This window comes from Erinaceus europaeus, chromosome X (genome assembly GCF_950295315.1).
Source record: "Erinaceus europaeus chromosome X, mEriEur2.1, whole genome shotgun sequence".
NCBI classification, from domain to species: Eukaryota; Metazoa; Chordata; class Mammalia; order Eulipotyphla; family Erinaceidae; genus Erinaceus; species Erinaceus europaeus.
The window spans coordinates 42,374,977-42,384,887 of NC_080185.1; the positions used below are offsets into that span (position 1 = coordinate 42,374,977).

General features: G+C 47.0%; 1 protein-coding gene across 1 annotated transcript in view; it reads right to left on the reverse strand.

The window, feature by feature from the left end:
- SLC25A43 (solute carrier family 25 member 43) overlaps positions 1-9,709 on the reverse strand; it is a 75,842-nt gene extending 66,133 nt beyond the window's left edge. The window contains exon 1 of the mRNA XM_060183480.1: positions 9,288-9,709. Within this exon, the coding sequence (XP_060039463.1) occupies positions 9,288-9,550 (263 nt within the window). The 5' untranslated portion in view covers positions 9,551-9,709. The remainder of the gene's footprint in view (positions 1-9,287) is intronic.
- Between the last annotated feature and the right edge of the window lie 202 nt (positions 9,710-9,911).

Genomic DNA, 9,911 nt, shown 5'->3' on the forward strand with positions numbered 1-9,911 from the left:
GACTCCCACCACCGTTTTTTATTTAAAATGAATTTAATAATGATTGACAAGACTGTAGGATAAGAGGGGTACAATTCCACACAGTTCCCACCACCAAAGTTCTGAATCTCATCCCATCCATTGGAAGTTTTCCTACTCTTTAACCCTCTGGGAATATGGGCCCAGGTTCATTATGGGGTGCAGAAGGTGGGAAGGTCTGGCTTCTGTAATTGCTTCTCCACTGGACATGGGAATTGGCAGGTCGAGCCATACTCCCAGCCTGATGCTATCTTTCCTTAGTGGGGCGCAGCACTGGAGAGGTGGGGTTCCAAGGGACGTAGGTGAGGTCTCCCTCCACATTTTAAAGCTCTTGCTTGACTAACTTAAGTAGAAGGTTGGTTGGCCCTTCTGCCCCCCCCCCAGCACAGCTATTTCCAGTGGGACTGGCTAAGTGGGTTAAGTACAGCACCCAGCCAGGCAGCTGATGAGCCCACCCTGGATATATGCAGTCACCAGCGTCTCAGTCTGGCTTAGGCCAGGAAGCAAATGCAGGCTCAGGAACTAGGGGTCGGGGTCCCACCCTGGTGAAATTGTTCACTTGGCCAATGCACTGCTTTGCCACGTGCACAACCCAGGTTCACACACAGCCCCCACCATATGGGAAGAAGCTTTACTGCTGTGGTCTCTTTCTTTCTCTCTGCCTCTCCAAAAAATAAAAATAAAAAAAGAATGAAAAGAAAAAGAGGAAGTGGGGATACAGGAAGGAAACGGCCCATTACTGCTGAGTTCAGAGTCACACGCACCCAAGCCAGTGTTGATACAACTAGACAGGGGGGCAGGGGTTTTGATGCATGGGAATGTCATCCACTGTGTTTGCTGGCACCATGAACTGGATTGTTATAAAAGTCATGACACATTTTTGCATAGAAAAATATAGAACATGGAAAGGTGAGGTGACAGCACAATATTCACGCAAAACAGCAGCAGCAACAACCACAACAGATTCTCATGCCTAAGACTCTGAGGTCCCAGGTTCAATTCAGTCTCTCATACATAAGTCAGAACCGAGTAGTGCTCTGGTAAAAAAAAAAAAAAAAAAAAAGTCATAACTTCTCTCATAACTCAATATTGCTATTATCATTGTTGATTTTTGGGGGGGGTTATCATTTGGGCTACACTAGTCTGGACCAGCTGTTTTAGAGGCAGAGAGGGAGACATCACAGCATAGTAGCTTCTTCCAGTGTGGTGGGGGTCAGGCTTATTATGTGTTTATTACAAGAGTCTAGCTCCTAAGAGACTGTTTTGAGGGGGACTTCATTCCTTTTCTTTTCTTTCCTTTCTCTCTTCCTTTTGTATTTTAGTAGAGAGAGAGAGAGAGAATCCACAACACCGAACAATACTGAAACTTCCTATAAAAGTAGTAGGGGGCTAGGTTCAAACGTCAGTTGTGTGCATGGCAAAGCAGTGCATTGTGAGCTATTTCATCAGCCTTCTTTCTTTCTTTTAAACTTTTATTTATTATTGGATAGAGACAGAGAGAAATTGAGAAGTGAGGGGAGATAGAGAGACAGAGAGACACCTGTAGCCCTGCTTCACCACTCGTGAAGCTTTCCCCCTACAGGTGGGGACCAGAGGCTTGAACCTGGGTCCTTGCACACTATAGTGTGTGCACTTAACCAGGTGCGCTATTGCCTGGCCCCTCAGTTCTCTCTCTATCTCTCTGTCTCTCTCTCTTTCAGTCTCCCCTCCTCTTTTTTTTGTTGGAGAAATGTTTTTTTTCTTTTTCTTCTCTCTCCCTCTTTCTTTTTAAAAATTTTTTTATTAGCATCTTTATTTATTGGATAGAGACAGCCAGAAAACGAGAAGGTAGAGGAGATAGAGAGGGAGAGAGACAGAGAGACACCTGAAGACCTGCTTCACCCCTTATGAAGCTTTCCCCTTGCAGGTGGGGACTGGGGGCTCGAACCTGGGTCCTTGAGCTCAACCAGGTACGCCAACACCCTTTCCCTCCCTCTTTCTTTCTTTCTTTCTTTCTTTTTTTTTCTTTTTGCCAACAAGGTTATTGCTGGGGCTCAGTGTCTGCATGCAATTCTAACATTCCTGGTGACTTTTTGTTGTTGTTGTTTCTGTTCATTATGATATACAGAATGAAATGGAGAAAAGATAAAGATGGAGACAGGGTGGGGGCAGCATTGCTCTGCTGTTCAGGAAGTTTCTCCCCTACAGGTGAAGATTGGATAGGGGCTTGAGCCTGGGTCCTTGAGCCTGGTAGTGTGTATGCTCTACTGGGTGTAGACTGAGGAGCCAGAAGGACCTGGCTTCGAGCTCCAACTCTGCCATAGTGTTTGTGGACAAGTCGCTCAACCATTCCAGTCCTTAACCCATGATCATAGGCTGGCCTCTTACCCCTGCCAAATAACTGTTCCTGCCAGGAAAGAGTAGCAGCTGATACAGTGCGATGCTGTAGCAATGGTATCTGTTCTATGTAGGTGGGTAGCGCCATTATGAACCAATCACTCGGCTTTCCAGCTATGTCAATACACCACTTGAAAAGCTTCAGAACCAAATGTGCTGCCAGGGATTGAACACAGTACCTCATGACTAAGAGTCCAATACCTTATCCACTGTACCATCTCCCAGGCTACACAGGAAAGAGATTCTTAGCAAGCCTAGTCCATAGTACCACCTGGCTTTCCTTATCCATACAACAACTACTTCTTCTCCTTCTTCTTTTCTCCTCCTCCTCCTCTCAGCATTATTTTATCTATTTAAATATATTTTAAATGTTTATTTATTTATTCCCTTTTGTTGCCCTTGTTGTTTTATTGTTGTCATTATTGTTGTTGTTATTGATGTCGTCATTGCTGACTAGGACAGAGAGAAATGGAGAAAGAAGGGGAAGACAGAGAGGGGGAGAGAAAGACAGACACCTGCAGACCTGCTTCACCGCCTGTGAAGCGACTCCCCTGCAGGTGGGGAGCCGAGGGCTCGAACTGGGATCCTTCCACCGGTCCACAGGTTTTGCACCACCTGCACTTAACCAGCTGTGCTACCGCCCGATTTCCCTCTTTCAGTTCTTATTTCTCAACTTCTGTCCAGGAGTGAGATCATCCCATATCCATCCTTCGTTTTCTGGCTTATATCTCTTAACATGAGGATATAAATAGAATATTCACCAGAGAAGAGATCCAACAGGTCAATAGACATATGAAAAAAATGCTCCAAGTCACTGACTGTCAGAGAAATGCCAATACAGATAACAACGAAAAGTCACTTCACTCCTGTGAGAATGTCATACACCAGAAAGGATATAACAACAAATGCTGGAGAGGTTGCACTAACGGGTGGGAATGTAAATTGGCCCAACCCCTGTGGAAAGCAGTCTGGAGAATTTTCAGAACACTAGAAATACACCTACCCTACAACTTTTCATCATTGTCACTTGCCCTATTTCTGTTGTCCCAGTTGCCACATGGGCCTGTGCAATAGCTGGACACCCCCCCACACACACACATACACACACACACACACACACACACACACACACACACACGCACACTTCCCTCAGTCTCCCTTCTCTCTGGCTTGCCTACCCTGCTATCAGGTGCCAACCATTCCTGCTGCACTGCATTCATCACCACACTATCCCACTCCTCTGCTGCACAAACCTCCCCTGCTTAAGCCTACACACCCAGTGAACCCCAACTCCTTCATCTGGCCCTTCAAGGTCGTGTGCTAACCTGCCTTGTGGGCTGGACTGCCTGCTAATGCCACAGACACCCCACCCCCTTTGCCTCTCCCTCCCCATGTCAAGTCAGCCAACTCCTACTCTTTCTCCCAAGGTTCCTGTCATATGGTTTCACTCCCCCTGGAAAGCCCTTCCCACTTCACTTGATCATTCATCACAGGTGTAAATTTCTTTTCTTCTTTGCCACTGTGGTTATCACTGGGTCTTGGTGCCTGCACAATGGAAGCCCTTGTTGTTGTTTTTTTTGTTTGTTTTATCTTCCTTTTATTGGTGGGAGACAGAGAGAAATTGAGAGGGGAGGTAAAGGGAGGGGAGGGGGAGGGGGAGGGAGAGGAAGAGACACCTGTAGCCCAGTCTGCCACTAGTGAAGCTTCCCCTCTACAGGTGGGGGCAATGGGCTTGAACCTGGGTCCTTATGCATGGCTATATGTGCACTCAACTGGGCATACCACCACCCAACTCCCCTCCCCCCTTTACTTTTCTGTTAGAAGGTGTGTGAGAGAGATAAGGAGAAGCTAACCAGTCTAATTGTGGGAACCATCTTACCATGTGTTCTATCAATACATCAAAATATCATGCTGGATGCCTGAAATACAGTTTTTAAAATTATTGATTTCATTTTATTTTAACGAGAGAGATACAGAGAGAAAGATACAGAAAGACTAGAGCACTGCTCAGTTCTGACTTATGGTGGTGCTGGGGTGATTGAACCTGGGATCTCAGAAGCTTCAGGCATGAAAGTTTTTTTGCAGAACCACTCTGCTGTCTCCCCAGCCCAGAAATATATTTATTATTATTTTAATTTTTTTTATATTTGGATTCATTCATTCATTCATTCATTCATCCATTTTTACCAGAATACGGGTCAGCTCTAGGTCATGGTGGTGTGAGAGACTGAACCTGGGACTTCGGAGCCTCAGCCTTGAGAATCTCTTTGCATAGCCATTATGCTATCTACCCTCACCCCAGAATTACATTTTCTTTCTTTTTTTAAATATTTATTTATTCCATTTTGTTGTCCTTGTTTTTTATTGTTGTTGTTGTTGATGTCGTTAGGACAGAGAGAAATGGAGAGAAGAGGGGAAGACAGAGGGGAGACAGAAAGGTAGACACCTGCAGACCTGCTTCACCACCTGTGAAGCGACTCCCCTGCAGATGGGGAGCCAGGGGCTCAAACCAGGAGCCTTACGCTTTGCACCATATGCGCTTAACCCACTGTGCTACCCGCCTGACTCCCAGAATTACATTTTCTATATGCCAATGAAATCTCAGTAAATTTTTTTTGTCCTCATGAGGGCTTCAGAGCTCCAGTGACTTTTTCAGATATATATATATATATATATATACGTATATATATATATATACATATATATATATATATATATATATGAAGCATAGAGAAAAACACAGCACTCAAGCTTTCTTCAGTGAGGTGGGGCTGGGTTTGAACATGGGTCATGTGTATGACAAAGTGGTGCACTGTCCAAGTGAGCTATCTTGCCAGTGTAATGTGGTTTAAAACCGGAATGCTAAAAAAAAATAAATAAATAAATAAATAAACTAAAAAAAAAAAAAAAAAAAAACCGGAATGCTGTATATATTGTGGGTGGTGAGCAGAAAAGTTCAATCCTTTTGAGGCCTGGGAGGTAGCACTGTGATAGAATACTGGGCTTATAAGCATGAGGTCCTGAGTTCAATCCTTGGCACTACATATGCCAGAATTATTTCTCTGGCTCTTAGTGTGGTGTGTGAGTGTGTGTATACGTGATGTAAATAAAATAAATATTTCAAAAGGAAAAAAAAATCCAGGGTTGGCAAAATAGCTAACCTGAATGGTTTGCTTTGCCATGTGTATTACCCAGGTTTGAGCCTGGCCCCCAATGAGTTGAAGAAAGCTTTGGTGCTTTAGTCTTGGTCTCTCTCTCACCTTTTCTCTGTTTCTATCTTAAAAAAAAATCAGCCTGGAGCAATGAAGCACCAGGAAATGACAAATAATAATAATAGATCAGACATTGAAGTTTCTGCCTCCTTCTCCTTAGACCACATTCCAAAGGAAGCCTTTCATTCCACTTTGTGGAGAACAGAGTGAAGTGAGAAGAAATTGAGTTGTAAAAACCCAGAGGAGTAGTGATCCAGCAGGTGGAGTAACAGTAGAGCTCTGTCTGGACTTGCAAACCCAAAGGTCCTGAGTTCAATCCCTAGCACCAGGGTACTATTCTGACCTCTCTTCTTTCTTTGTGTACCTCTCTCTAATGAAATAAAGAAATTAAATCTTAAAAAAATATATCTATTTCTCAGGGGTTGAGAAAATTGGGTGGCTACATGCAAAAGAATGATAAAGGACCACCACATTTCTCATGCACTAAAGCCAACTCCCAATGGATCCGGGGGGAGATAACATAATGGTTCTGCAAAAGACTTTCATGACTGAGGCTCGGAGATCCCAGGTTCAATTCTCAGCACCACCATAAGCCAGAGCTGAGCAGTACTCTGGTAAAAAAGAAAAGAAAAGATCAAAGACTTAGATATTCGACCAAAAAACATCAAACACATAAAAGAAACCACTGGCAGAACATATCTGCTTTGGAAATATCTTTAGGGTCTTGAGTCCAACAGCAAGGAAAACAAAAGACAAGCTACTGGAGCTGCATCAAGCTGAAAAGCTGCTTCAATGGGTCCAAGCGCTGGTGTAATGGGTTAAGTGCAGAGTACTAAGCACAAGGATTTATGCAAGGACCTGGGTTCGAGCCTCCCACTTCCCACCTACAGCGGGGATACTTCACAAGTCATGAACAGGTCTGCAGGTGTCTATCTTTCTCTCTATCTTTCCCCATCTCATATTGAACAAAATAGAAAAGAAAGAAAAAAATGGCTGCCTGGAGCCGTGGGAGCGTAGTGCAGGCGCAGAACCCCAGCGATAACCCTGGAGGCAAAAACAAAAACAAAACTTCTTCAAGGAACCATCACTAAAACAGAAAGACAGCATACAAAATAGGAAAAGATATGCCACACATCAGACAAAGGATTAATAACCAAAATGTGTAAAGAGCTTCCAAACTCAATAAAAAAATATATACCCATTCAAAATGGGAGGAAAACTGAACAGACACTTCTCAAAAAACAAACAAGCAAAAAAACTTCTGATGGCCAAGAGATAAGAAAAAAAAACCCAGAAATGCAAGTCAAGACATCAAGAGAATGGCTTCCATCAAAAAGGAGAGAAACAAAATCTGGACAGAAACGTCAACAAGGGAAGGAGAGAGAACATAGTGGTTTACACAACAGTCTCTCATGCTTGAGCCACAAGCTGGAGCTGAGCAGTGCTCTGGTAAGAGAGAAAGAGAGAGACCAGATGGTGGTGCATCTTGTGGATGCACATGTGACCATGCACAAGGACCTGGGCAGTGCTATGGTTGTCTCCCAATCTCCCTCTCTACCTCCGCCATCTCTCTCCATTTCTCTCGGTCTCTATCAAGAATGGGAAGATTTAAAAAAAAAAGGGGGGGTGGGGGGGATGGCCACCAGGAACAGTGGTTTCCTTGTCCACTGAGCCTCAGTGATAACCCAGGCGGTGAAAAAGAAAAGAAGACAGCGGGAGTCGGGCAGTAGCGCATCGGGTTAAGTGCACGTGGCGCAGAGTGCAAGGACCGGCTGTAGGGAATCCTGGTTCGAGCCCCCAGCTCCCCACCTGCAGGGGTGTCACTTCACAGGAGGTGAGGCAGGTCTGCAGGTGTCTGTCTTTATCTTCCCCCCTCTGTCCTTCCTTCCTCTTTACATTTCTCTCTGTCCTATCCAACAACGACGACATCATCATCATCAACAACAATAATAATAAAACAAGGGCAACTAAAGGGAAAGTAAGTAAATAAATATAAAAGGAAGAAAGAAAAGAAGACAGCAAGGCTCTCTCTCAGGATCTTCCTTTTCAAGAAGAAACCAAGGCAACTCTATTCCCCAGGTGGTGAAAGGAGGGCTGGCCTAGGGGACTCTGATAAGAATTGTCACCAGTTTATCACCTGCCAGCTGAGCTCCTCTCATAAAGAAGCCTTTGGACTGGCAGCTTCCAGAGCTGAACTACAGGGGTCAATGGCCTGGGCTGCTTGTTTGATATAGAACCACAAAGAGGGGCTGGTGGCGCACCTGGTTGGGCGCACATGTTACAATGCGCAAGGATCCAGGTTCAAGCCCCCAGTCCCCACCTGCAGGGGAAAACTTTGTGAATGGTGAAGCAGGGCTGCAGGTGTCTCTCTGTTTCTCTCCCTCTCAATCACCCCCTTCTCTCTCAATTTCTGGCTGTTTCTATCCAATAAATAAATAAAGACTAAAAATTACAGAACTACATGAGGACACACCCCTCAACTCTGGGCCCTCACAGGACAAGGCAGGTGGTTTATGGCTTGGGAGAGTGGGGGTGGGGTTGCAGCCAAGGTAGGACCCACAAGCCCAGCTTCATTTGGGAGGGACTGGCAAAGGAATCTGTGACCTTTTTTTGGTGACAACAGTTTGAGTTCTTGACTACCATCAAGTGCTTTCTTGGTTTCTTTCTTTCTTTCTTTCTTTCTACCAGAGCACTGGGCTGGAGAGGCGAGCACAATGTTCTGCAAGTGATTTTCATGCGTGAAGCACAACAGGTCCCAGGCTCAATCCTTAGTACCACCATAAACCAGAGTTGGAGAGGGATGGGTGGTGGTGTACCTGTCTGAAAGCACACGTTACAGTGCGCCAGGACTCAGGTTCAAGCTCCCAGGCCCCATCTGGAGGGGGGAAGCTTCACGAGTTGTGAAGCAATACTGCAGGTCTCCCTCCCTCTTCCTCTCCCCTCTCTATTTCTCTCTGTCTTTATAAAACAACCAAACCAACAACCAGAGTTGAACAATGCTTTGGTAAGAACAAACAGCAGAGCAGTATTAGGCTCTGGCTTATGATGGGGCTTGAACCTGGGACTTCAAAGTCTCAAGCAGGAGAATCTTTTGCATAACCATTACGTTATCCTCCCCACTCTACTTCTTTGCTTTCTGTTTTTAAGCAGTGCACTGCTCAGCTCTAGCTTATGGTGGTGCTGGAGCTTGAACGTGGGGCCCTCAGAGCCCCAGGCATCTGCATCAAAGTCTTGCAGAACCATTATGTTGTCTCCCCAGTTCCAAGCACTTTCTTCGCTTTGGGGAGACACATACATACACAAAGGGGTCCCTGCCCTAAGCTGTCTCTTTTCTTCACACACCCCCCACCCCGCCTCAGCTTTATCTTCATCTCCCTCCTCCTCAGACCACGTGGGTAAGCTTCTCAGGTTCAAAGCTGAGCACTCCAACCTCCAACCCCCACCGTGCTCTTTGCTGGAGGAAACGGTGGAGAGAAGTTCCAAGAGAAGTAACTTTAAGGGCTGTGCTTTGGGGACAGAGGAGTCGCTTTCTGGCCAAACTGTTCCCAAGTCTTAAAGAGGGGGGTTGAGGGGGAGATGCAGCCCACTTCCAGCTCTGGATCCCCAGGAAGTTGGGCGCCTTGGGGTGCCCCAGCCCCGCCCTGCCCCGCCCCGCCCCGCCCCGCCCCGCCCGGCTCTTACTTGCGGTAGGCGGCGAGCTGTAGGGCGCTGCAGGGGAAGAGCCGCAGGCATGCCACCGCGTTCCCCTTCCACAGGGCCCGGCGCCCCTCGACCCGCCACACCCGGAGCCCCGCGGCCCAGGGCCCCCGCGCCGCGCCCACCTGGGCCAGGACGGTGACGAGCTCCAGCGGTGCGGTGAGGCTGAGGCTCAGCGCCCCCGCCAGCCCCGCGCACAGAAGCCTCTGGCCTCCCGTCAACCGCCAGTCCCGCCGCCAGGTCGCCATCCCCTGGCCAGGACAGCGGTGAGGCTCCAGCCACAGGCCCCAGGGCGCCCCTGATCAGCCTGGCGAGGGGGCGGGCCTGGCCCCGCCTGGCGTGGGGCGGACCCTCGGCTGGCCCAGCGGCTGGATCAGCCGGGCTGGCAGGCTGGGCGCTGCAGGGAGGTTCAGGAGGCCCGGCCCCGGTACATGTGCTGCCCGGGATTGAACTCAGGACCTCATGTTTGAGAGTCCAATGCTTTATCCACTGTGCCATCTCCAAGACCACTAAAATGCTCATTCTATTCAACTTTTTAAAATGCTAATTCTGGGTACTACTCTTCCTCTCCATTTTCCTTTTTGGAGGAAGTTAAGGAAGTGATACCAA